Source organism: Centrocercus urophasianus, unplaced genomic scaffold (assembly GCF_019232065.1).
Source record: "Centrocercus urophasianus isolate 14NV4802_14NV808 unplaced genomic scaffold, USGS_Curo_1.0 seq_14, whole genome shotgun sequence".
Taxonomy (NCBI): Eukaryota; Metazoa; Chordata; class Aves; order Galliformes; family Phasianidae; genus Centrocercus; species Centrocercus urophasianus.
In genome coordinates, this window is record NW_024884586.1 from 48,413,698 (window position 1) to 48,441,145 (window position 27,448).

Below are 27,448 nucleotides of genomic sequence, written 5' to 3' on the forward strand. Positions count from 1 at the left end.
AATTATTCATTTTACTTGACTAGGGTGACACCTACTGCTGAAAACGAGCATAACTACATTGTCTTTGCCACTCAATAATTACATGCCGTGCTCCTTTCCCTTGACATCCTTTTAACTACATTCAAAATACTATTACACTTTTCAGCATCCCTTAAATTTTGATATGAGACCCTCCTATTTCTTACTTAATTATCATCTTCAAATGCTAACTCTTTCCAAAATAAGGTTTATACAGAGGTTCTACTGAAATCCAGGAACACAGAAACCATGAAAATGAGTTAGTGTGTTTGGCACAATCCTGATGAAGTTGTTGGATTGAAGTCACTGTAAATGTTGAATCCAATGCCCAAGGAACTGGTGATTCAGTTCCTACTTACACAGATACCAAACAAAGCCAGAACAAGAGCCGTACGAATGGAAAGTGCTCCAAAGAAGGCACATCCAGCTATACAGATAATTTCTCAGCCAGGTAACCCAGCATGAAAGATGAGGAAAACTGGAGCATTTTAAACTGTAGCTGCAAATCTCACAGACCAGGGCAAATCACCAACTTGACAAGACTGAAGCTGCAGGTATCAACTCACATCCCCTGTAGACATTATTCACTCCTACCTAGTGGAATAGCCATAGGAATTAGGTGACCTTCAAGGGGACCGCGGTCAGCTGGCACATCTCTGCTTGGACTAAAAAAATACTGATTTTCTTGAGCAAGTGCATACAGAGGATGCTGTTTCTTTGAGCTGATGACTGCCTTCCGTGCGTGAGAACAAGTCTGTGTTCCTGCTGACTTCACCTTTGTACCTGAAATGAGAGCCATTTAAGTTGCACACCTTCAATGCGTGAACAACTCAGTCACATCACTACTGAAATCAGTACTGAAAGCTTTGGAACCAAAACAGTTACGATTTTTGCTGTGGGATGAATGGAATGGGGTTGGGATACTGGAATGGCAGAATTGTAAGAGTGCCAAGTCAGATGTCTCAGTATTGACAGCAAGGCAGAAGTTATAATTTTAACTTTTGAACATCTAAATGTACATTATGTAAGTATATGCATAAAATATAATCTTAGATCTCTGTTGTTTACAGTCATCACGCTTCACATATAAATGGCCCATTAGCACATGGCATCAAACACTCCTTCTAGCTCTATTTATATTTAAAAGCTTCCTAATTAATTGAATAATGGGAGTCAATGATTATAAAATTCAGGGATAATAAAGATTGATAATGTGACTTTTAACAATGCAGACACAAGAGTAAACCAACCCATTTACAAAGTGGCATTTTAGTACTAACAAATTATGGGTTGTAAGCCTAAAAACAAAAATAGCAGGTCATAACTCTTCCATTAGAAAATGCAGATCAGAAAGAAGCATCTCTGAGAAGGGATTTATTGTCATGTTGGATAAGCAAAGCAATGAGAAATCACAATACAATGCTGTGGTCAAGTGGATAAGCATAATCTCCAGATGTCTCAACAAGAGAGCAGAAAGGTAGAGCAAGACAAGACTTCCATATATGATAATGTAACAATCAGCTCTAATTCTGCACCTCCATAAATACTGAAGTAGGTGGAATATTAAAAGATTGTTAAATTTTGTTAGGGAAATCACTTGGAAACTGAAGTAGCTGTAAAGTGAAGCCAAATGTTCCTTATAAATCAGATATAAAAATCTAAAATGTCCTGCTTCCTCTCGAACCATAAGGTACCACAGGAAGAAGAAACTAAGGGCAGAATTTCTCATGTCTCTAAATGATGAGCACATACCTTTCTTCAAAGCACAGATTAGCCAGAAATATTGTTCTTCACTCAAAGACAAATTACAGGACTTGGTAACATAAATAGATACAGTTCAGTGGCTTGTGATTTAGAAGAGGTCATGCTACATAATCTAACAGTCTCCCCTGGCCTTGAACTTTTGAGTAAAAGCAGAAATTGGCAACATATCTGTAATACTGCCAACTTGTAAAAACAAGGTTCTCACAGCAAGAATGATTAAGTACTGTGTACACACAGCACCTCATTTTAATTGCTTTCAACTTTTCATTTCTCCCTGAAAAGTTTATTTGCACTGGGCATAAACTGGACATTTAATTATACTTTGTTTTAAAAACCTGGTGTTTTACATATATTTATTAGTTCAAATTATGCAGGAAAACAACTTTCTATTTTAGAGAAATGCCCTCTTGCTCATAAAAGTGTGAATAGCTGGATTTTTTTCCCCCAATTTCCCAGAAGAAACCAAGCATTAGTCACTACAGTTTATTTGCAAAGAAAATGGTTGAGAAAGTTATAAAGTGACTGAAAGGAGACTCTCCAGACGGCTGTTTCAGACTTAAATAAACATCCTTATTCTAAAGTTAATTTAAAACAAGCTCAGTGGACTGCTCTACCAAAAAAAAGTCATTTAATAAGGCTCCATTTTTCAGTCAATCAAACTCAAGGCCAAATTTTAGCAATAATTTTAAAGCCTTTACCGGCTGGTACATCAAAGCCAGTATGGGAATCTGGGGGTGCAACTGAATCATAGAATCACAGAATGGCCTGGGTTGAAAAGGACCACAATGATCATCCAGTTTCAACCCCCTGCTATGTGCAGGGTCGCCAACCAGCAGACCAGGCTGCCCAGAGCCACATACAGGCTAAGGTAATACAGTGACATTTTGGAAAAGAAGCTGCATGACAGGAAAGAGCAAAGCATGTCTAATACATGCTAGATTTGGTTTTCTTTCAAGAACCTTGGTGTTTACTTAACTTTGTTTCATTTTAATTACACTCCTACTGTAAAGGAGTAGGAATCTGTTTCAAATTCTACTGGTTATACTTCCCTGCTATAACTGCATCTTTTAGAACAGCAGCCCACAGAAACACTCAGCAATTTTGTCAAGAGACTCACATAGGATACAGAATAATTACTTTTCCATTTTGTTGGCAAGACCTGAGAACGCACACTAATTAAGCAACTTGAGCAACTGCCATGGAAAACTGTCATGGAGTGAAAGACACATCATGCCAATATTAAAACAAAGGTTGACCTCAGTCTAAAGCCACAAAAATCAGAAAACAGGTTAAATAGTCATAGGATTGCTAAGGTAAGTGACATGTAAAGAAAAACCATATCCATCTTCCTTTCTTCCCTTAGATAAGGATACAAGGGTGTCTTATTTCAATTGCTGTCAAGATATAAACAAAATGTAACTTTCTGTAGCTGCAGCCTGATGTGAAATAAAGAAATGATTTTTAGGATGGCTTTACTTTTGCAAACATATATGTTTCCCTACTGTTTTTGTATGACTTAATAACTTGGAAGAGAATGCATTTGGGTAAAGGCTATCCAGAGTTCATTCTGTTTTCAAGCATATAGTTTTTAAACTGTATTGGTCACACTCAAGAACTTTAGAACACTATAAACAGCATGGATCCAGTACAGTTTTCTTTTTCATTTACTATTCACCCCAACACAAAACAAGGTAAAGCACAGGAGAGGCTTGTTACAGCTACATGTAATTTGTACCTTTACATTTCACTACATTAAATGTGGTAGTGGTAGAAAACTGGTAGCGTCAAAATCCAGTGATCTACTGAGGAGGTGAATGGAGGGGAGGGGAGGGTGAGAACAGGAACCACACACTTTCCCACCCCTTTAACCTTTCCCCCATTTTGAGGAGGAAGTTTTTCAGCCAGAGGGTGGTGAGGCACTGGCACAGGTTGCCCAAGGAGGCTGTGGATGCCCCATCCCTGCAGGCATTCAAGGCCAGGCTGGATGTGGCTCTGGGCAGCCTGGGCTGCTGGTTGGCGACCTGCACACAGCAGGGGGTTGGAGCTGGGTGAGCACTGTGCTCCTCTGCAACCCAGGATATTCTATGATGATGTGCAAGGTCTTGTTTCTGAAATAATAAAATTGGCCTTCCTGGAAAGCTTTTAGCCTTCTTTTTTGGAGAAGAGTTCTACACATCTAGACAACAAACTAATTTAGGGTGCAGCAAAAGCGGAACTGCTAATTAAAACATATTTAAAGAAGCATCTGTTCTCAGATCTTAGAAGCAATTGTATCATAGCTACACTAAGTGCTAAGTGGCACACATTATACTCAAAAAAGTAGGAAAAAAAAATGAGTAGGTGTGCAGCACTGCCAGTAGAGTGAAAACAAGAGGTGGGTCAGACTGACCCTTCAAACAAGTATCCTACCACTTAAAAACAGACAAGAAAAAAAAAGAGAGTTCAAATCAAAACTAGAAGCAGTTTTAAATCATGTTTTCAACTCTTGAAGTTAAGTTTTCAAGAGTGTTTTTGTTCTTTATGAGGACATCACATTTTCAGGGGAGTTTTGAGAATTGGAAATACATTCTAGCAGTAAGACTGATTCTTCATGGGTCAAGACTGGGTTTGAGAGCAGTCTAAGAAAAGTGCCAGAATCACATAAAGACAACTCCTTGCTTAACACCCAATTCTTGTACTGTTTTGAGGATTTGCAACCTCAGATGTAAGTCATAATTTCAAAAAAAATAGTAGTGCTGCTCTCCAAAGACATACATACAGTGCTTTATACCATCTATTTTTATGGCCTAAAACCACGGTTTTGTTAAGTGGCTGCCTTTATCATAGTACTCTCCTATACTTCATACAGAATGTAATATTTTGACAGTTATAAGAACACAATTTTTAAGTGTGACAGTTAAGATTGCATCAATTGCACGTTTACTGCATGAGCACAAGTCCAAGAAGTGAAGAGGGAAGGCAGCTAATAAATACTGCACTCTTCTTCCACTGGTGCTCACCCTATTATCTTGATTGTGCCTACAATCACTTTCACTGCCTCTTAAACTCAAACACATTCTTTTTCTTGATCATTATCTTTGATCAGTCAGCTTGCTAGCTCTCTGCTGCAGTGAGTCTAAGAGCCCTTGTTGCTTTTCATTCCTTCCTTCCTTCCTTCTTTACTCCACTGTCGTTTTCTTTGCTTAGATTTTTCAGTTCTTGCTGGTTTTTACCTCTTCAAAATTTATAAAACAACTTCAATAAAGGAAAATGCTAGTTTGAATACACTCTTTCCTGTGCAGATACGGGAAGGATAGCAATCCCCAGACAACTTCAATCATAATGAAAATAACAGCACAATGGCTTTGGAAGTTTCTTTGATTACATTTTATCTTTTGTAACAAGCTTTTCTATTATTGGAGAAGTGAATGCTCCGGGGATTTTAAATGGAGACAGGGGAGGTTTAGGTTGGATATTAGGAGGAGGTTTTTCACTCAGAGGGTGGTGAGGCACTGGCACAGGTTGCCCAAGGAGGCTGTGGATGCCCCATCCCTGCAGGCATTCAAGGCCAGGCTGGATGTGGCTCTGGGCAGCCTGGGCTGCTGGTTGGCGACCTGCACACAGCAGGGGGTTGGAACTGGGTGAGCACTGTGCTCCTTTGCAACCCAGGCCATGCTGTGATTATTAAGAGTAACAGTAGTCTTGACCTCTAAAACTTCCCTTAGCCCAATGTGTTGTTGTTCTGACAGACCTACGACAGATCAATCTCCATTTCCATATTAAGAATCAGTGAGTTCTGAAAAGGTAAACACGAAACTAAAGATCCAATTGAAACAGAAGCACCCAAAGCACAAACCGTTCACTATGTGTGAAAGGCTCACAAGAATCCTGAGATGCATTGGTTGGAGATGCAAGGAGGGAAGATTTAAGTTGGATGTTAGGGGGAAGTTCTTTACAAGGAGAGTGGTTAGGCCCTGGAACGGGCTGCCCAGGGAGGTTGTGGATGCCCCGTCCTTGGATGTGTTCAAGGCCAGGTTGGACGGGGTCCTGGGCAACCTGATCTGAATGTGTGTGTTTGGTGGCCCTGCTAGGCAGGGGGGTTGGAACTACATGATCCTTGAGGTCCCTTCCAACCCGGGTGATTCTGTGATTGGTTGTGAGAAGACAGAGCAAAAGTCCCTGACACAGCTCAAAATAGGACCATGTGTTCTGCAAATCCACTTCAAGTACAATCCTATGCTTTCCAGCAGGCTTACTTAGGCAAACAATGAGTTGCTCTATTCTTTATGTATTGAGTTTTAAAACAGAAATGAGATAAAGACTGTGCCTTCCAACATCATCTGTTTTCCAATCTAAGTTCCATAGTTACCAGTGTATGCTTTAATCCTGACTTGCTTTCATAAGCATCATGGCCGTGTCACACACACAGTGCTTATTTCACTCTGCTGTGCTTTCTTTTCTCTTTCTTTTTCTTTACTCATCCTTCAGACAATATTTTTAAATAATTACCTTCGCAGACAGAGTGAACTGATTGAGAATTGTGTTACAAATTTAATTTACTTCAAGCCAGAGAAAATAATCAAATTTAATTAAGATTTGTCTTTGTACCTCATTGCTTCCTTAATGAAGGCTATATTCATTAACATGATATTCAGGGAGCGGATGAATTTTACTGGAACACCCATTCCTTTCTACTAAATCAAGATGAAGTTGATGTACACTTACCTATGCCAGCTTTAATTTTACTTCTTTCACTATTACTTTAAAAATTAGGAACTACTCTTCTTAACAGATTGCCTACAGAACTCATGAATAGAATTTATTATCAGTTAATTAACAACTTTATCAAGTAAATAACCTTAACTAATTAGTTAAAAAAAAAAAAAAAAAGTTATACTCTGCATTTAAATTTCACTAACAGAAGAAGAGTTGTCTCCATTTAGGGAACTGAACCACAGATTAACATGTCTTCCAAAGCTTTCAAGTTAAGAGATATCATCATCATCTTGCAATCTGCACTGTTCAACTCTTGTATTAGAGGTAGGAAAAGAAATATCAGGCTTCCTTAGTTTTTCAAATCTTAGTAGATTTGAACTGAATCAATCTATTAAATGGCACAGCTGGGTAAACCTGACACAGGTAACCTTCACCAGAACCTGGATTAGCCTTCCAACACATTCAACTTACAGGTGCTTATGCAATTACTTCCAGCAATTCCATCTTTTAACTTCAAAGCTTGAGCAACAAGTAATATATGCTATGTTTCTTAGGTTTAGCAATAGGTATGAATTTGACAACTTAAAATAAGTGAGAAACAAAACGAAATTGGAAAACCTGCTGGTGGGTTTTTTTTTGTTTGTTTGTTTGGTTTTTTTTAGTTTTGAAATTCCTGCAGTTGCTTCAGCCCTAAATGAAAGAGCAGGGGAACACAAGAAATACAAGGGATTCCTAAAAGGCAAACTGGTAAGGAACACGTTGTTCACATCCAGGAATCACTTACCTCTAACACACTCTATCACTCTGGGTCTTTGAAGTTTAGACTTAGGAGAGGGAGAGTTGAATCTCAGATAAGGTGCTTTTTTGAGAGTGCTTCGATGGCCCTGGTAAATTGGTTTTCCATAAACTTGGCTTAAATACTCTTCATTTTGTACCACTGCACATCCACTCACAGGCTCCTATCACCAGAAAAAGAAGTTCAGAGCTCTTCATATATGAACATTTGAACACAACAGAAAAATTACAGAAATCTAGTGGGGAAAGAAAAAAAGTTTTGCAAAAAGCATTATACAATGCAGGCACACATGAAAACCTCTGCACACAGAATATATGTATGAGACACTTAGCAGCAGGTAGACGAAACATCAGGTTACAAACTTGTAACAAGACAATGAATTCTACACTGCTATACATGCTTAGACTTAGGCTTCTACAGAACATAAAAATAAACTCAACTCTCACAAGAAAATTCCGCAGGACAGGGCAATCATTTTCATGTGAAATTATTAGTCTCACATTCAATTCTTCCCACAAATCCCACAGTCTAGAGCATAGATTGCATAGCACTACCAAAAAGAAACCAAATACTTGTGAACTCACATCTGTCCCTTTTTTATTCCTCCGCAAACTTTCAGAAGAAAAATAAGTCCTAAAGCCCAGTTTGCTTTTGTTATCATCTGCATGATTCTGCAGTAACTTAGCTGCAGATAAAGGCTTCTTTGTTGAGCATCCTTGGATTTTCTGAGTTTTTGCTTTAATTTCTTTACTGTTCTTCATAGCCTTGATGTTCTGGGCTCTCTTGATCCATGGGACCTTTTGATCATATTTCACTTGTTCCATATCATTTCTTGCCATTTCTGCCTAAAGATAAAACACAAACATAGTAAAAGGAGATTTTATCTTCAAGGCTATCAGAAGAGTCCATGGATAACTTTGATGTTCTAAGAAATGGTCAGTGCTTTTCATGTTAGCCAGCAACTGTGACCAACTGATTTTCATTAAGGAATGAAAGCTTTAGAATAGATGTAAATATTTCTCTACAGCAAACTACAAGTTAGTAATAATAAAGCAGTTTCTCATATTTTCAGATTGTGGGTGAATCATGCTTAAATATCAACATGAAAGAACAATGCAAACTGGAAAAACACAGTACAAGAAACCTGAACTCATTTTTTCTCCAGCCATACCTGGATTTCTGCACTAATGGCCTTAATCTTCTCATCCACGGCCTTTCTGATACGAATCTTCTCCAACGCATCTCTGAAACAGAAGGAACTGTTTTAGGTCTGAAATTGCACTGATTAATTCCTGGGAAAAGCAGGGACCATTTCTGTGGAACTCTATGGAAACAGAAACCCAGAATGTAGATTGTGCACATCTACAGTCTCCAAAACACACTGAGCACACCTTATTTGGGTTTCCCAAACCTAGATGTTCTTACATAATGCCACCTGCAAAAACTTTCCTGCTGATGTGTACTAATGGGATTGCAAACGTCTCTGAGTAAGTGGCAGTTGCATGCCCTTTCATATTTTCCATTGAAAGTTGAAGAAATAGGTCTACAAAAAAAGGTGAATAAATAGGTCTAGGACCCAACTCAAAACAGAAGGACAGATGACAAAGATTATCACTTCCTCTACAATACAATTATAGCAGCTATCATGCCTGAAAGATCTTTACACGTAAAGAATTACCATTTTCAAGAAAACACAAGAACATTTTAAGAGGAAAACTGTAATTTAGTAGGTCCATTTAATGCAATGGATTAACCAAACAAAAGTTCAAAAACCAAAAGATCTGCTGTACAATGACTAATTTCCTAGCATTTAAAAGTCTCTTCAGAACTGAATGATGACATTGCTGTAGAATATTTCTATTGCTGCACATTTGTCTACAAAAAGTTCAGCACACCCTGCTACTGACAGCAGAACACTTCAGCCAGTTGATAGTCCCAGAATTCAGATTTACCTTCTGGAGAACAGGTTGTATAGGTGTTGACAATTAACAGGATCTTGTCAAAAAAAAAAAAAAAAAAAAAAACCCAAAAACACCTCAATTCATATCACAAGGTTCAAAAAACCTTGAAGTTCAAGGGAATCATGTTACAATTTCTAAGAAGAATCACTAGATAGTTGTTTTCAAGGAACTGCACTACTGCTCTTCAATGCACGGGATTGAAAAAACTGTGAGAGGTTTAAAAGACAAAAGATGAGCACATAGAAGGAACAGTCACACAAAGCACTGAGGAATGGAGCCTAACCTGTTTGTAGTCAAGGCGTTTATGAAAGCAGACATGGCACCTCCACCTTTTGCACGAAGAATGGCTTCCAAGTTTTCTTCAAGAACTTTTTTTCTGCTTTGAACTTCTCTCAAAACCCTCCTTGCATCACTCAGGATAGATTCTGGCTCTTTAACATTTTGAAGGACGGATGGTTTAACGAGTTGATTAAGTTCAGGAGGATCAGATGCAATGGTTTTAGTTGGTTTTGACTACAATTGAAACAAAAACGCTGGATTTTAACCAGAGATTATAATGTAGTTTTCTATACTGTTAGTTTGTGAAGAGATGGCATCTGTATAGATGTGCATGTAAACTCTCATGTATCATGTACGTAATCATATATGTACGTAACAGTACTGAAGAATACTTAAACATGCAGCAAAAACCAAAGCCCTCTACACGTATATATGCCCCAAGATGCACCTGGCAATACATTTAAGCTTTAAACAAACAACAAACCACCACAACCACACCTCAACACCACCATGATTCTCTCCCTTTTGCTGATGTTTTGCTTTTCAGAAGAGGAGGCTGAGGGGAGTTCTTATTGCTCTCTTTAATTACCTGAAAGGTGCTTACAGCGAAGGCAGGGCTGGTCTCTTCTCCCTGGTGACAGGATGAGGGGAAATAGCCTCAAGTTACACAGGGGGAGGTTTAGGTTGGATACTAGGAACACTTTTTTACAGAAGGGGTTGTTAAGCACTGCAATAGGCCCCCCAGGATGGTGGTTGAGTCACCAGCCCTGATTGTGTTTAAAAACTGATCTGATGCGGTGCTCAGGGACATGATTTAGCAGAGGGTGGTTAATTAGGGTAGTTTGGTTAGGTTGTGGTTGGACTTTAAGGTCTTTTCTAACCTAAGCAATTCTATGATTCACTATCAACCTTCCAATGATAGACTTCCCAATCACCCAGAGCATGGAATGCTACTTGTATCAGCATTCCACACCATGCTTGTCTGAGAAGGATTTGTTCTGTCTCATTCCCTCAAGGTAGTTCCTTAAGGCTGAATAAGACAAGCCAATGAACAACTTCCATTTTACTTTGAGTAATGTAGTCTTTACATATCAACTTCTTTTCCAAGCAAACAGATATGCAGTAGTTACCATAACATTATCTCACTGTAAACAAATTCAATACATTTCCATACTTCACAGTTTAAGACTAATACATAAATAAATTTCAAAGTATACCTTAATGAGATCATTCATGTCTGATTTCCATGTATTTGCATCCTAAAAACAGGGAAGAAAAACCGTTGAAACTTAGCTAAAGACAAATCTGTCAGGGTAAAGTCTGGAGTGGATATGTGATGAATTTAAATAGACACAGAATTCTTTGTGAACTGTTAAATCTCAGTGTGCACTGCTTTTAGGTTAGAGCACCACCTTCTGTTCCATCTCCACTTATCTCAGTCTCTTCAGACCTTTTGGATGTTTGTGGTGAACTAGGGGTCATTCACCCCAATCGTTTACTCTCTCACTCTACAAAGTTCTCAAGCAAGGATGAAAAGTCTTTAGTGAAGTACCTAGTTAGCTCAGCTCCACATTTGTTGAATTAACCATCCTAGTCTTCCTATTGAGTTTTCTTTTTCTTTAAGGAAGATACTTGAGACCATTTAAGTCAGCTCCTTACCCATTATTCTTTCTCTCCATCTTGTTCCATTTTGTCTGTGCTAGGTAGGGTACATTATTCAGTGTCAGCTTTTAGCAAGAGTAGTATGCAAATATTTGTAATGCAAATGCAGTACATGGCATCAGTTCTCTTACTAAGAAGTGCAATCCACTAATATGTTACAAAAAACTATGAAATATTACTTACAGGAAAGGAAGTATCTTAAGTACATTCAACTTCAGAGATGTTTTAAGTGGAACATTATTCTTGCCCAAGAGGGAATGTTTCACCAGCTCTGTTAGAGCTCTATAGCTCTAATATCACAGGAACAGAGCCAGCAGAAAAGAAGCCCCCAAACTATCAGGATACCTTAAAACAAATAATTAAACAAATAAAAGAAAACATCCTTATTTATTACTGTTTTACCTATGGTAGAAGGGCAGTGAAAGCCTCAACAGTCTGGTCAAATTCCTTCCACACACTAAAAAAAAACCTTCAATATTTCAAATCACTGAAAACTACATTCTTACAAAGGCAGAGGCAAGGGAAATGTATTTACTGATAAGACCTGTAAGTTCTCAGCGTTTTTTATGTCTCTTTCTCAAACTCCAGTCATTCTGAGAGTACAAACTTTACCTGTAGCACGTCGTGCATCTCTTTTCTCAACTGGCCAAGAACTTGAAGCAAATCATCTGCTTTTTTCACCGTTTTCTCAATTGAATTGCAATTTTGGGAGGAGTTTTCATAAGCAGGGCACGGGTCTGTCTGCAAAGCAGTAGGCCTGATGGGAGAAATACCCTCTATTGTAAGTTTCACAGCTATTTGTGTGGCCCACAAGAAATCGCTGACTTCCACACTGAGCATGGATTTAAAATGCAGGAATATCAAGGTTTTGTGCAGAATAGAATTTGCTTTTTCCCCTAAGCTTACAGACAGATTACTGAGTTTCCTCTGTTTATCACTCAGCACTTTGAGCTGCATCCTTGTATTTGTAACAGTGAAACTGCATTTAAAATTCAGACCTAGCAGAACAACATTTTAACTTTAAAAACCTTCCAGTTTAAAGCAATTCATATTTTCATAAATAAGACTATTTCTGTAGCTGTTTCTCACATATTAGTGAAATTTTGTCAAAGCATTGCCTGAGGGAAAACACATTTCAGACTGCATTGCCTAGAAACTTAGCTTAGCTTAACCTGAAGCTTAGAAACTGATGCTGCTCCTTCCTAACAGTTCTCATATAGCTTCCAGAAGTAGCCTGGAGTCTCATTGACAAGAGAATTCAATTTTAATACAGTGCCTGCACAGCTGGCTTTCTGATGCTACTCCTGAAGCCACAGCAGTACAGGAATTACATTTAGAAGACAAAAAAGCACTCCAAGTGATACCTACTGACCTCTGAGAATGGTGTTACAAATTGCTCTGACCAGCCAGCTTCCACCTACCTTCAGGATGCAGTGTGACCAGACACAGAAGCTTCATGCAAATACTTGTGCTCTGGTGTTTTACTTCAAACATAGCTTTGTTGGAGTTCAAGAGCCAAGGCAGTGACTCTTTCACACCACCACCATCTCACACATCTTTCTCAACTTCATTAAAATTAACAAACAACAACAAACACGTCCTCAATTTTGGATATGGGCATTTGTTTACCTTTCTATCTCAGAATGCCAGCTCATTTTATCATTGGTCAATGCTGTCTTCTCAGAAGACTCCATTTGCCCCCATGGAGCTACTTGAGGATTCGGGAGATGCTCAAGTTGTCTCCCATCACCTAAGGCAGGAAAAAAAAGTCACAAGTACCATTAAGTTCATTCAGTAGATTTCAGTACCTCTTTTCTTTTCCAAGCATTACACTAGTCCATATTACTATGATTGCTTTACATTAGCAAAGTCAGAAAACACATGAATGAAACCATGGCAAGCAATTGAGTCCACAATGTTACAGATTTGTTCTTCCTTCATCTGGTTTCATTTATTCCTTAACTCACAGCACAAAGAGAACGCGTGACAGCATTGAAAAGGCTGAAGCAGCACTCTGATGAAGATACTAAAAGACATTTTGTCCATGCCTGGTTCTATCTTTAGTCCTGAATTATTCTTCTAAACACAACCAACTGAAAAAAAAGACAATTTACTTTTTCTGGATAAAATGTTCAAAAACAAGTTCCATACCACTAAACTGATGTCAAGTAGTAAATCAATATATTTGCTTTGCACTTGCTATTTTAATTGCTATAACCCAGGGACTTGGTGCATGAGTTTGTGTGAAAAAAATTATTCAGACAATGATAACTAAGTTATTGAGGAGCTCTTCCATTTTAAATTATCCTGTATAATCTTCATTAAACCTGACATTATATGGTCACTGTTTTTCATTTCTCATCTCACAAAACATCTCAGGCAGAAAATCTGCCTGGAGGCTATAGGACATCACAGGATTTCACAGAATGGCAAGGATTGGAAGGGACCTCAAAGATCATGAAGCTCCAACCCCTGTGGAGGGCCACCAACCTCCCCATTTCACAGCAGCCCAAGCTGCCCAGGGCCCCATCCAACCTGGCCTTGAACACCTCCAGGGATGGACGGGGCATCACAGCCTCTCTGGGCAGCTGTTCCAGCACCTCACCACTCTCACAGCACACAACTTCCCCTGACACCCAACCTCAATCTCCCCTCCTTCAACTTCAAACCATTTCCCCTTGTCCTGCAGTTATCTACCCATTCAAAAACTTGACTTCCCTCCTGTCTGTAGGCTCCCTTTAGGTACTGCAGGCTGCAATGAGGTCACCCCACACCCTTCTTTTCTCCAGGCTGAACAAGCCCAGCTCCCTCAGCCTATCTTGAAGTCTTCAGTTGGTTGAGAGCAGCTGACTTATTTCCAGCCATATTTTCAACTATTCTGAACACAAGTCCATACGTGCCATCAAACCAACAGCTCAGAGGAGGGGGAAACAAACAGTGTCTCTGCCTCCCCAGATGGAATTAATTTGATGCAGACTATGCAGTTAGTAAGTGCCAAACTCTCACTTTCATTTTAATGAATGTATGTTATGCTGCAAAAACCATTTTTACAGAAGAAACATTTCCTTCTCATTGCTAACATGGTATATACTATTCAGTACTAGTAAATCAAAATCAATGCAAAACTAACACTGAAAAATAGATATAATAAGTTTTCTTCACCTTGGGTAGGCAGACCACCAGAAGGAAAAAAACTCTTCTGAGATGATGGTATTCCACTGTTAAGCAACTGCTGCTCTGCCTTCTCAGATTGTTTTGTCATGAGACCAGAAGAAGGCATGTGAGTCTCCTGCAAGCCACCCATGTTGACAGCAGAGCTAAAGAAATGAGACTGAGAGAGAAATTACAGTGAATTTCTGATGCTTCCATTCATTTCCTATGTAAAACTCCCCACATGAATACTTGCCATGTAATCATACAAATCAGATTTTGATATGATTCTTGAGAGGGGGGAAAAAAACAACAAAAGACCTAACAGTGGGGATAACTCCCAAATTTCCATAATCAACATATAATTCAAGTTTTAAAAAGCAGATGATGATAACATTAACACTGAGATATAGAAGAAATGTTTAAACAAAAGCTTTGCCTTCTTACACAGATACCTGAATACTCATTTGATGCTCCTGCAGCTTTTCCAAATGGTGAATCCGTTGCAGCATAAAAGCATTCATTTGTTTTTCAAGCTCCTTGACTCTTTCTTGACAGTGGGGCTTCTCATGTTGAGTCTTTGTATTTGTTTGCTGTTCAGCAACACGCTGCAGTTGCCTCTCAGTCTCCTGTAGCTTGTGAAGTAATGTAGAAACTGAGTTAACTTTGGCTTGCAAATCATTTTGTACCTAAGAGAAGAGAAAAAAGAAAAAACCTTGCTGCAAGCATGAACAGAACACAACACCCTCCCCATCATCAAGGAGTGATTTGGTTCCCAAAAGACAGACAAAATATCAGTTAGCTTTAATGTTGGTGGCTTAACAGCACTATGAAATTCTTCTGAGAGATAAATCAAATGGCCTCCATCCATATGCAGCCACATCCCATTTAGCCAGACCCCAAGCAGTTGTCTCTGCTATGATGGTCAGCTGTCTGAGATCACAGAAAACAGTAAGCAGATATTCACTTCTACCAGCAATCACTTCAAGTCTGCTTAGAAGATCTACTGGTTCAAAGTGGGCAGAGAGCTACCATTACCACAAGCTGCTGACTCACTTTAAGAAGAGGAGCAGTGGTAGCAATGGCAGCAGCAGTTGCTGCTGCAATGGTTGTTGCAGAATCAGCTTCCCTGTGCATTGACCTGGGGTCCTGACCAACACCTTCCTTTCTTTCAGGGGAGGCATTTCCTAAGAGCTGCACCTTCACCTCCTTAAATACAGGAGCACTTCGTGTTCTGTAAAAACAAACAAGGTCCTGTAAATAACACTGTTTTCTTAAAATCCACTCTTTTCCCCCATTTAACACCAGAATCACCAGTTATATAAGCATTACTCCATGAAGCTTTTGATGCCCATGAAATAATATTATTCCCATAATTTGGTATGACACTAGAGGTTTCTCAGGGTTATACCCACAGGAGGGGGGTTGGAACCAGGTGATCTTTGAAGTCCCTTCCAACCCAAGCCATTCTATGATTCTTTGTTACAGTTTCAATATAAAAAGGCATTTCCATGCGGTATTTCCATGACCACAGCAAAGAATATGTTTAACAAGTTGCATTTTGCAAAGGACAGCATGCTAGTAGCAAAGCTCTACTATATCATACTTGATCTTGAAGACTTCCAGCCTACAGATGAACAGCATATATCCGCTTTATGGTCTTTAAAGACAGCCTACATGTTCATAGAATCATCACAGAATGGCTTGGGTTGGAAGGGACCTCAAAGATCACAAAGCTCCAACCCCCCACTGCATGCAGGGCCACCAACCTCCACATTTCATAGCAGCCCAGGCCCCCATCCAACCTGGCCTTGAACACCTCCAGGGATGGACGGGGCATCACAGCCTCTCTGGGCAGCTGTTCCAGCACCTCACCACTCTCACAGCAAAGAACTTCCCCCTGACATCCAACCTCAATCTTCCCTCCCTCAACTTAAAGCCATTTCCCCTTGTCCTGCAGTTATCTACCCTTTCAAAGAGCTGACTCCTCTTCTGTTTTAGCAGAAACTGAGGAAGTACCTACTATTAACATAAAAACAGAATGGTACAACAACACAGACTTACTTTTGCTTTAATGCTGCTCTCAATGCTTCTTTCTGGCCAGTAGGATACCGAGAAATTAAAACATCATCTGTGTGGAAGGACATAATCCATATTTTGTCAGGTTAACTAATACAAAGCACCCATTTTACAAGTAGACACAAAGAGTTATTGAATCAACAGGTAGATTTCATTTAACACAGTTTTACATAGTATTGAATGCTGGTATTAATAAAAGCAATTTTTGTATGCTCTGTAAATGACGACATCACCCTATCCTAATAAAATTTGAAAAAGATTGTCATGTAAATGGCAACTTGAGCTCAAACAATGTATGCAATGGAACCCTGCACATTTCAACTTGAGATAAATGTAATTGAAAAAACAGCTATCAAGTTGTGTGAAACTGGTCCAAGATGTGATGGGTTCACTGTTTCACTGCTGCTATTTAGGCAGGTAGAACACACGTGCTGCTAAGCCAGACAGCTGCTGCCTCCCCGAGTCATAGAAGAGGAAGTCAAAACATTGCTTCTTGCTTTAAGCAAAGGGAGCCATTTCTGCTTTTTTCCCCCATCCAGCCAAAAAACCTTCAGAGATGTATTTCCTTTTAAAAGCCACAAATCTGAGTGAAACTGACTGCACAGTCAGATGTTACAGGAAAAGGCATCCACAACGTATTTCCTAGACTGTTATAAGTCAAAAACTTTCTGCTCACAGAAAATAAGGACATGAAGCAGAATTACTCACAACAGGAAAACACACACAAACAAGGTCCTCAAAACAAATAAACAAACATATATAGAAAGTCTTTATGCAGAAATGAGAATTAGTTCAATTAGCAAAACGAATCTCCAAGTTTCTGGTGTGCTGGTGGAAGTCCCACTTCATCACAAGGGCTACACAATCCACAGGACAAAAAGACAGAAAGTAAAAGTTTGCAACATTTAAAAATATAAATTACAATTATCTTTATTATTCTTATTTTTAATCAAAGCCATTTTTTGAATACTTGCAGTCAGGAACTTCTACATTGAAGAAAAGTATCTGTGAAACAAAGCCTGCTTCTCCTCTATCAGTCTTATGGAAAAAGAGCTGTAGCAGTACATTGATTTGTCTTACTTTTAGGCCTCCTGCTGTCTTCTGGTGAATGACCTGCTTCTTTAGGATTACCTGCAGCTTCTTTAGGATAATCCTTCAAAAACAAGAAGAGTAGAAAAGCACACATCAAAGCCTGCAGTATCAATGGCCAGATTATCACAAGGAGACAGAACTGCTGAATACACTTACAGTTGTGTAAGTGACTCCACAGTGCAGTAACACAGTCACTGAACACACTGAACAGAATACATTAAGGCTTCCCACTATCACAGAGCCACAAGGACTTTGCACTCAATAATTTCCACGACATTCCAGGGATAGAAGCTAAAAACATAATTCTCATTACAGAATGAATGCCCTACAGGCAGGCCTCCATTCTATGGAAGACACAATGAACAAATCAAAGGAAAATAAACCTTCTAATCGCAAATATTAAGTAGTTTATGTAAATCAATGTCTATTTCAATACCTATGAGGTGAGTAAGAAAGAAAACCACGAACCTTTAGGTTTTACTAATGAATATTATGAAATGTGCAACAGCTTTTTCAGAGGGGGAATTGCACTAAAATTTAAAAACATACCTGGGTGTTAACTATGCAACAGGCAGCAATACAGTAAATAAATCCCCTCCAAACACTTCAGCATGAATATCACATTAGCAGCAACTGGGTACTTTTCATGCAGAAGTGGAGCTCAAGATCTGCTGTGCTTCTATAGAAGCTGCAACTTTCAGAGAAAAATGCTGATCTCTCAGCTCAGGGTTGTGGGAAGCAACAGTGACTTTCTTACCATCTGTGGTACAAAGATGGCCTCCACAGGATCTTCCACTAAAAGCAAATGTTCTGGGTGACCCTTAGTACTCCAGACTCCTAAAATAAAAGCAATTTTACTGTGGTTCAAATGATCTTCAATGTATTTTCATTGTCCCCTGATTAACTCAAATTTCAGTCTGTTCTCTGCTTGATATATATCCAAATATAACAACTTTCATAACACAAATGACAGGAAGGGGAACGGCTGCTTACAAGGGTAGATAGTGATAGGACAAGGAGGAATGGTTTTAAACTGAGACAGGGGAGGTTTAGGTTGGATGTCAGGAGGAAGTTTTTCAGCCAGAGGGTGGTGAGGCACTGGCACAGGTTGCCCAAGGAGGCTGTGGATGCCCCATCCCTGCAGGCATTCAAGGCCAGGCTGGATGTGGCTCTGGGCAGCCTGGGCTGCTGGTTGGCCACCTGCACACAGCAGGGGCTTGGAACTGGATGAGCACTGTGCTCCTTTGCAACCCAGGCCATTCTGTGATTCTATGACCACAGTCATCTACCTGAACCTTATAAAATGGAAATGGTTTATTGAATGCTACCAGAGATCATTTTCACACAGATGGTTGCAATTTTTCTGATTTGGAAACTGCATCTTCTCTGTCTGGTCATGGCAACAGGATCTGAGGGAACAGCGTGGAGCTGCATCAGGGGAGGATCAAGGGGGTTAGTGAAAGGCTGTGTTCCAGAGGGTGGTGGGCATGGGATAGGCTGCCCAGGGCAGTGGACACAGCCCTGAACTGCCAGAGCTCAGAGAGCCTTGCGACACTGCTCTCAGACACTGGGTTTGGGTGGTGCTGTGTGGAGCTGAGAGTTGCACTCAGTGATGGTTGCGGGCTCCTTTCAGCTCAGAACGTCCTGTGATTCTATGCTTTTTAAGCACTAAGAATCTACAGCGAGGACTGGGGGCTGCTAGAGGAGCTCTGCACCAATCAAAGGCTGCAGCTACAGAACTTTGAGAAAATAAACACAACCATTGGAAAAGCACTGTAAAAATGCTGATGTTGATAATATTAGAGCACAGGCAGGACTTCCAAAATTACAATGCTCTGTAACAGAAAACAGTAGATTATATAATCTTAAGTAGATTAAACCTAACCTGAATTTGTCCAACAAACGAAAAACAAATCAAATGTAACAAATGAATACCTGGTGCGGCGCTGCAGGGCGTGACATCGGCGACACTACAGCTCGAATCCCTGTTTGATGAGAATGACACGGCCGGAGGCACGCATGACGTTTCCCTTGGACCCAAAGCCACACCGCTCGTCTGGCCGGACGGAACCGCCTCGCGGAGCTTCGTTACACAAACGGCAACGCCATTCCCGCACCCGCCTCCTCCAGAGCCTTTCCCCCCGTGGGCACCGGCAGAACGAACGAGCACATCGCCGGCCGTCAGGCTGCTCAGCGAGCCCCAGCTGGTGCTGGAGCTGCTCTCCGCTGCCATGAAGGCTTCGTAGCGGAGAGGCGGTCGGCGGTGTTCTAAAGGCGAGCCCTACGGGCCGTGCGAGGCAGGGCCGGCTGCGACCGCCGCCATGGCAACGGCACCCGCTCCCCCTCAGGCGCGCCGTTCTGACGCACTTCCTGTCGCGCACCGCCCACAAGGTAAAGCTATCGGCGAGCCTGATTCGCTGCGGGGTTTTTTGTCGAATCGGCGGGCCGATAGCCGAGTCTCTCCTTCCCCCCGCGCGGCCCGGACTCGTGGTGGTGCGGTGAGTGCGCGCGCGGGCGGCGGGAAGGCGCGGAGCGGGAGCTGCGAGGAGTCGCGTTCCTCAGCGGCGGGGAAGGGCCGCGTCCTCGGGCCGCGCGGGCAAGGGGTGCGAGGTGCCCTTGAAAGGGAGAGCTGAGGGATGTGGGAGAAGAGCGGGGAGCTTTACCTCAGCGCGGGCGCGGAGCGCTCGGAACCGCAGGCATCGGGCAGGCCTGGCGCGACTGAAAAGGCAGGCCGCGCGTGGAGGAGCGCTTCTTGTCTGTTGGATGGCATTCCCGTGCGGGCGGTTCGGGAGGCCCCGTGAGGGCGCCTCGCTGCCTCCTGCGTTGCACAACGCCGCCGCTAGGGGGCAGAGCTGCGCCGCCACAGACAGCGAAGGAACGAGTTCCGCGAGAGGGCTGGGCGGGAAGAGGGAAACAGAGCTTGTTTTGTTTCCATGGAAAAGGATGCTGTTGAGTCAGGATTAGGGAATCGTTGCTGCCCTGTCACTGCGAGGAGACCTCGTTGAGGCCTTGCGGTACTTACGGAGAGCTTTAAGCAGGAGGGAAACCAACCTTTTACGTGTGATAATAACAGAAGGAGGGGGAGTGGTTTTAAACCAAAAGAGGGGAGATTCAGATTAGGTGTCAGGGGGAAACTCATCATTCGGAGGCCCTGGCACTGCTGCATGGAACTGCGGGTGCCCCATCCTTGCAGGTGCCCAAGGCCATGGATGGGCTCCGTGCAGCCTGAGCTGGTGCCCCATGTAGTGGCTGGTAACCCTGCCTGTCCCATTAATCCTGCTCTGGTCACATTATCTTTGAGATCCCTTCTGATCCAAACCACTGTATGGTTCTTGAGCCCCCTGCTTTTGCTCAGTTTTCTTTTCAAAAGAACACCTCTCTGGTATGTAACAACTCACCTGGAGGAGCACTGGGGCTCTTTGAGATGGGACCTCCCAGCTACTGCTGTTTTCCTCATGATCCACATGATTTCAAGTGTGGCTTTGCAGTCACCAATGGTCCTTGACCACGCACCAAGATATGCACTAAAGCCATATAATTTCACTGCCCGCGCTGCACAAAGTAGCTGCAGAGGGACTGGTGCTTCAGACATGTAAAATAAGATGGTGCCATTAGGTTGTTTTAAGTCAGAGCTGCTTCCCAAGTGCAAGTGTACAGGCGTTGTGGAGCTGCAGCTCAGTTGGGCATAATCTTAAGCTTGCCAAACAAGTGACAGAAGAGGAAAACTTCAGGTTTGTTGTAAGCAAACACAGTGAAGCAATACTGAGTGTGAGAAAGGCACTGGGAGGGTCTGGAGCTGTTAACTTTTGGTGCATGGGAGAGGACAAAAGTCTTTTCTGTACCTTGTGGGCTCGGGCTGTCTGTTTAATCATCAACATAAAGTGGATTGGCAGCATTCTCACTGTTGTTTTTTTCTCTTGTAACAGATAGAGAAATGGGAGAGTAGAACTGCCCTCATTTCAGCAGTTCTCCCAGATGACATTTGTGCCCACTTCTCTTAAAACAAGTGAGAGGTTACAATAGCCTCAGCAATGCTTTGCTTCTCAGTAACCATATCTCGTAGGTTCTCTTAGAACAGAGTAATCCATTGCCTCGTGAGGCGTTCTTGGTCACGGGGATGGAGATCTTAAACCCAAGAACCACAGGTGCTCCTTATCTTCAGTCCCTCAATTCTATTGCTACACACGTAGCAATGAAGTGTAACTTTAAGAGGCAGATATTACCCTTGTTCCACTGCTGGGAGGAGGAGGGTGGCTGCATGCTTGCAGGAGCTCCACAGTGCTATTTTAATTGCTTCTTTCTCTTGTAGAAATAACTCACTTTGTTCTTGTTCACAGTAATTAGCAGTTGCACTCACTAGAGGGCTGAAGGAGCTTTCTTCACAAAGTCATTATAGTTTGGCACTGATTTTTCTTCCACTCGTTACTGTGAATAAAACTGAAGGATCATCTTCTCTTCAGGGTGTAACATTAACTGACATTACCATGGGTGATAGGCCTTGGGTAATATGTTAAGCATGGGAAAGGAGGACATGCTTTCACTGTTCTTGAAGGCTGCCTAGAGGTGTACTTTCAAGCTTTAACTTGTTTATGGTGTTAGATGAGGAATGTGAGCCACCCTTAAGGATGCTTGCTTAAATTCTTGGATCCCTGGCTGCTCGTTCTTCCCTTTTCATTTGCCTGTTTTTCTTTCTTTGAGGCTGCCCTCAATTTGTTACGATTTCTTGAATTTTACATGTTACATTCAGTGACCAGAACGCTGCCTCTAGTTGAAGTGTTTGGTGAGAATGCAGCTGCACTGAATCCATTCATCCATTCTGATCCATGCTGGTTCATTCAGAGTTGGCACTGGTTTATATTTGTTTGCCTTACGGTTCTTCCTGCAAATGACAGCTCAAGTCACTGAATTAGAAGGCTAGATAACATTACTGCTTGCTTCTCCTCCACTCCAGTTTTACTTTATGTATTTGAAAGCCTTTATAAACATTCCACACCTTTCTCCACCCTCCCATGTAGTCATTTCAGCTGTTCCAAATGCTTATAAAGTGTTTAAAGGACAGCAGTTAGCAGGTAGATCTGGAATGAACTCAACATCTCAAACTATCTTGGATATTCTTTTAGCTGAATACAAGTCAGAAAACTTTATGTGGGTGGCTTGAAAGTTTGCTGACACCATTGCATTTAAGTACACTTAGGGAACACGTACAGCTTGGCTCTCTTCAAAAATGTTGTGGTGTGTGTATGGTTTCTTGTGTAGAACTCAACTTTTGTCTTCAGAACAGGTGACAGAATCACAGAGAGCAGAATATGGCTGGACAAATATCAGAAACTGATCAGATCAAGCAGGTGAGTGCTGTGTTCTTGAGTGGTGCATCTGTCACATAGAGCAAAAGGTACATGGGCAGGAGGAAAACCTCTCTATGTTGTCCTCTGGGACGAGATTAATTCTCTATCAAGCAGCACTCACACCTGTCCCATACAGCACTGAGCCTTTTTAAGCACTAACAGCATTTGGTGCTGAATCTGCTGCTGGAAGTAAGTTTTTTCTGATGAGTTGTCCTTTGAATGTCACCATCACCCAGCAGCTCATGGAGCTGTGCATAAGGAAAAAAATGAATGGAGACAGAGATATTTTTTAATGGTGTTTTCAATTTTTAATGCAGTTCAAGGAGTTCCTGGGAACATATAATAAAATCACAGAAAATTGCTTCATGGATTGTATAAGGGATTTCACCACCAGAGAAGTTAAGCCAGAAGAGGTATGTAAATGTTTCCTATGCTTTTAATTACCTTTAGGCAGAATTTCTGTTTAATACTCAAATTTCAGCAGCGATTTGGACAGTTTGGATCTTTCAGTTAGCTGAAAAGCTCATCAGCTGTCTTTGGAGGAGTGGAAGTGTTCTGGCATGCAGTGAGCAGGGAGGTGTGCTGGTGGAAATCTATTGCCCCCACAGCTCTGGCTGCTCAGTCCAGTTGCCTGCAGTGCAGGGAGCTCCATCACATACCCATCTGCCAAAAGAAAAGGCTCTGGCTCACATGAGTTGCATGTTGTCCTTGGCCTTTCGTCACTTGCTGGGAGGCTTCAGACTGGTGTAATTAATATAATTGGGTAAAAGTCTAATAGCTTTGCTTAACTCCAGCTTTCCAGCTACCAGGAAAAAAAAAACACCCAAAAACCACCTAAACCACACACAAACATTTAAACCTGCATTGTGTTTGAGCATTTGCTGCCTCCTTAGAGTTTAACAGCTGTCCCTCAGTGCAGGCAGAAATCATCTCTCCGTTCAGCTTTTGTTTTGCTGCGCTAAACCAAGCTCTCCTGGCTTCCCAAGACAGATCCTTTGTTCCCATGATAATTCTCTGCATTTGCTTTGTTGGCAACGTTCTCGATTGCAGGTGTCAGAATTACTCTGGATAAGGTTTTGCCATTGTCTTTCACCAGCTCATTTTAGCTGCTCGAGCTACGCAGGATGCTTTTCTTGCAAAGCATCTGGCTGTGGCCCTCGTGGATATGGAATACTGGTCTGAGTGGATGACTGGTCTGCTCTGATCCTAATTTCCTATTTAAAGTCGTACTTCCTTAAGAATGAAGATAAATGCCTTTGTGGATCTTGGAGATTCTGCATTTGTAAAAGCAGCTGCTGCCCTCATTCCATACTGCACTCTTCACTACAAGTCTAGGCTTCCCCAGGCAGGGCATCACAGACACCACACCCTCTGGGAGATGTGGCTTGGGGTGCTTCTAGAATCCAACAGCATTTGTTTCCTAGTCAGACTTAACTCCTGCTGAACAGGTTTTACTGTAACTGATGCCAGGTCAGGGAGAGAGAAAGTAGAATGGAGAGGATGTACAGTTGCAGGTTATCTTTTTTTCTTCCATCATCTCTGCTTTCCACATCCCTTTACACTGAGCAGCATTAAAGCAATTTCTGGTTTTCTGGTACTCATGCAAGGTGCTCATCTTTTGTATTTAAGTGTGATGACTTCTACAGTGATTGTAAGGTTTGGAACTGAATATCTGACTGGTAGAACTGTAACTCAGAAATAGATCCCATGGCTTTTTCTCTACAATTATTGAAAGAAAAAATAAAATGCCCTCACTTGAAAACATGACAGCAGCTGTGGAACAGGCCCTGGTGTTTGTCCCCTATCCAGCAAGCTGTCTGGTAGCACTTCAGGGGCTGTCCTGTGAAGGTGAACCAGGCTGCTAGAGCTAATAGGAACAAGGTCAAAAAAAGAGCTTAACCTGAGCTACCACACAGGTAGAGCAGATCTGGCTGTCAAAAATTAGTGTTTGCAAACCAGGATTCAGAAAGAGAGGAGGGAAACAACACAAAAACAACCTTTCTCAGGTTTAGTACTTACTGCAAAATAAAATCCTTTGTGTACTTCCACTTCACAAGAGCAGTCCAAGGATGAAGTGTTAACATCTCCTGGCTCCAAGATGTTTTTCATGAAGGCCTTTTTATGAGAATGAAATTAAAAGACATTTCAAGCATTCCTCAAAAAACTAAGCTTCCCATTTTCTACTGCACAGAGAGACTGAACAGTTAGGTCTGAACACAGAGCATGAGATGTAGTCAGTTCATATTATATACCTGACTATTTCACTTGGGATTCTGCTGAGGAGGGCGTCTTCATCACTCTCTGAAGCTGTTTTCCTCTTCCTCCAGATAACTTGCTCAGAACACTGCCTACAGAAGTATTTGAAAATGACACAGAGGATCTCCATGAGATTTCAGGAGTATCACATTCAGCAGAACGAAGCTCTGGCAGCGAAAGCAGGACTGCTCAGCCAACCTCGTTAGACAAGAGCGCTCTGTTCAGACTTCACGAGCAGTGCCAGTGTTCACTGGGCAAGAACACGTTTTGGATTTCCTACTGTCAGGGTGCATGTCCAGCAACTCCAGAGATTGCTGTAGGTGTGTTTGGAAACTGGAAGCCGTGGAGGGTAACGCAAAGAGTTAGAGAGTGCTGTCTGACAGCAGAGTCTCTTGCTGAGGTCTTTTCCATTCTACAGTGGAATAAAGCAATTTTTTCTTCAGGGCCCACAGACTACTATGTTTAAATTTCAAGAGGATGGGAAAGTTATACTTTTTCTTCTGTCAGGACTGATTCAGAGGCAAAAGAAGTGTAATATGGAAATACATTTTTTTTAATTTAATTCAAGTAAAGTAAATGGAACCATACAGTTGTATGTATGTTTTTTCCAAAGATCATTTGGGACGCTGTTTGAGAGCCATGTTTTGGTTGCAGTTTCATTCCTCATCATCCTCCTATGGACTCTTGTTCATTCTTTGCTGCTTGGTAGATAACTAATTAATGGATTGGTTTTAGCAGGTAGGGATTTGCAAACGTTTTACATATCTCAACTTGGGAAGAACTTTTGTTTCGTTGCCAGCTGCTCTCTTAGAGCCTTAAGATCATTCTGAGTGTCCTGGAGTGCTGACTGCAGCCTGTTAGAGCATCAAGCTAAGAGCTACTGTAAGCAGCAGTCATTGGCTGTAACTAATGAGTTCAGGTAAGCAGGGTTGCCTGCCAGCTTATCCCTAGGTTATGCTGGCTTTATGCTTCACCAGGTCATTCACAAGTGACAATAACGTGTCATAGCAGCACCTTTGCCAGAGGCAATGACTCTACGCTCCTTGTTTCCCTCTGGGGGACCCAGTGGTCCTCCAAAACTGGCTTTGCTGCTGGCTGTAAGCACGATGTGCTCCAAGCACTGAGCTTGCTGGCAGGCTCCTCCTTTCTGTTGGCATTCACACAGTTCAGTGTGAATACATGCGTACAAGGCGATGCCTTTTTATTTGCTGCTGACTGAGTGCAGAGCAAAGTCTGAGAAAACCGTTCTGATTATGTGCTGTTGGCTCAGGAATAAACACTGCTTCTTTTGAAAGGATCTTGATAGCTGAGATCCCACAGTCAGATTGCTAGTACAGCAGAATGACAACTTGCTGCTATTTCATTACCCAATAGCTGTGTTCTGAAATACAGAATAGAGAAAAACACTGTGCACTTTCATCAGTAACCACTGTGATGCCCTGATAGCTAACAGGCACGTTTGACTTCAGTTCTTCCTAATAAAATACACTAACAAATGGAACTGGATGTCAGGATTACCATACAGATTTTGAAATATCAAGCAGCGAAGGCTGAAGCAGAACCTGGCAGCTGACATGAAATAGCAGTTGTTAGATAGAAAAGCAGCAATAAGGAACAGAAATGGCAGGGGGCCAGCCCACATGCTTTTTTGTTGTTGGCTTCCTTATAGCTTTTGACTTCCATTAGTGACAAAAGAAAAAAAATAAAATCCTGTTCTTTGTTTTTCTTGTTTGCTCTCCTTTCCTACTGTTCAGCTATCCAGGGTGTGGAGCACAAGGCACTGACTGCAGCCAGTACTCCTGCCACTTCCACCTGGCACCGCTCTGCTCGCTGCTCTTTAAAGCTGCCCCAGCTCCCCACACAGATCCGTTTCTATGCATTTCAAAGGTGGAAGAAATAAATACGTTCTAATTTCTTGTTGACGTGTTTTGTAGTATCCACATCACTGCTTTTTCCTACATCCCCCCATGCCTCGTTCCCTTGGAGATGGTTAAGAGCTAATTCTAAAATAGCAAAGGCTAAAAAAGAGCCCAAATGAGGCAGCAAGTCTGCAATGGCCTGGTTGGTGTTTCATTTTTTTTCCAAAGGAATAACACACTTGTAACATCCAGATTGTTTTCTACAGTTGAAGCACAAATGTTCTTGGCCGTCAGAAGTAACGTATCCATATCAGATATTAAAGGCTTTACTTAGAAGCCTTTTTGTTAATGTTTGAAGACAACGTATCACTGAAATGCTCCTATTTTTCTATTGCATCTCAAGTGTGCAAAGAGAACAGTCAGAAGAGCGACTGTAAGAGTTTAGGTGATGGGAGTGCAGGACATTCGTGTCCTTTGGGCCAAACTCCTTGA

The 27,448-nt window shown here is 41.6% G+C and overlaps 3 protein-coding genes across 21 annotated transcripts in view; 1 reads left to right on the forward strand and 2 right to left on the reverse strand.

Annotated features, from left to right (window-relative positions):
• Positions 1–20,265, reverse strand: part of KIAA0586 (KIAA0586 ortholog) — a 64,860-nt gene extending 44,595 nt beyond the window's left edge. For 2 of the 5 annotated variants that reach the window (XM_042814112.1, XM_042814110.1), the window contains exons 1-16: positions 19,432–19,825; positions 18,254–18,333; positions 17,485–17,557; positions 16,390–16,456; positions 15,382–15,559; positions 14,781–15,014; positions 14,338–14,506; positions 12,805–12,925; positions 11,788–11,932; positions 10,731–10,772; positions 10,103–10,144; positions 9,518–9,747; positions 8,445–8,517; positions 7,858–8,118; positions 7,262–7,436; positions 613–801 (exon numbers count right to left, since the gene is read on the reverse strand). In XM_042814112.1, coding sequence (XP_042670046.1) covers positions 613–801; positions 7,262–7,436; positions 7,858–8,118; positions 8,445–8,517; positions 9,518–9,747; positions 10,103–10,144; positions 10,731–10,772; positions 11,788–11,932; positions 12,805–12,925; positions 14,338–14,506; positions 14,781–15,014; positions 15,382–15,559; positions 16,390–16,456; positions 17,485–17,557; positions 18,254–18,333; positions 19,432–19,729 — 2,377 coding nt within the window. In that variant the 5' untranslated portion in view covers positions 19,730–19,825. Of the gene's footprint in view, positions 1–612; positions 802–7,261; positions 7,437–7,857; positions 8,119–8,444; positions 8,518–9,517; positions 9,748–10,102; positions 10,145–10,730; positions 10,773–11,787; positions 11,933–12,804; positions 12,926–14,337; positions 14,507–14,780; positions 15,015–15,381; positions 15,560–16,389; positions 16,457–17,484; positions 17,558–18,253; positions 18,334–19,431; positions 19,826–20,159 lie in introns of those variants that run through there. The other 3 variants (XM_042814114.1, XM_042814113.1, XM_042814115.1) reach the window with 2 other exon arrangements.
• On the forward strand, positions 19,890–25,684 carry TIMM9 (translocase of inner mitochondrial membrane 9). Of its 3 annotated transcripts, none has more exons than XM_042814118.1 (4): positions 19,890–19,994; positions 22,773–22,841; positions 23,159–23,254; positions 25,169–25,684. In XM_042814118.1, exons 2-4 carry the CDS (start codon positions 22,803–22,805, stop codon positions 25,301–25,303), a joined length of 270 nt encoding a protein of 89 aa, XP_042670052.1. In that variant the 5' UTR covers positions 19,890–19,994; positions 22,773–22,802; the 3' UTR covers positions 25,304–25,684. The 3 variants fall into 3 exon arrangements, with proteins under 3 accessions (XP_042670052.1, XP_042670053.1, XP_042670054.1); XM_042814119.1 differs by having other exon boundaries at positions 19,897–19,994; positions 22,778–22,841; XM_042814120.1 differs by lacking the exon at positions 19,890–19,994 and adding an exon at positions 20,372–21,502.
• Positions 23,125–27,448, reverse strand: part of ARID4A (AT-rich interaction domain 4A) — a 53,378-nt gene continuing 49,054 nt past the window's right edge. For 9 of the 13 annotated variants that reach the window (XR_006168064.1, XR_006168063.1, XR_006168062.1 and 6 more), the window contains 2 exons: positions 25,094–26,478; positions 23,125–24,956 (listed from right to left, as the gene is read on the reverse strand). The gene's annotated coding sequence lies outside the window, so the exon portion shown is untranslated. The remainder of the gene's footprint in view (positions 24,957–25,093; positions 26,479–27,448) is intronic. The other 4 variants (XR_006168060.1, XR_006168058.1, XR_006168059.1 and 1 more) reach the window with 4 other exon arrangements.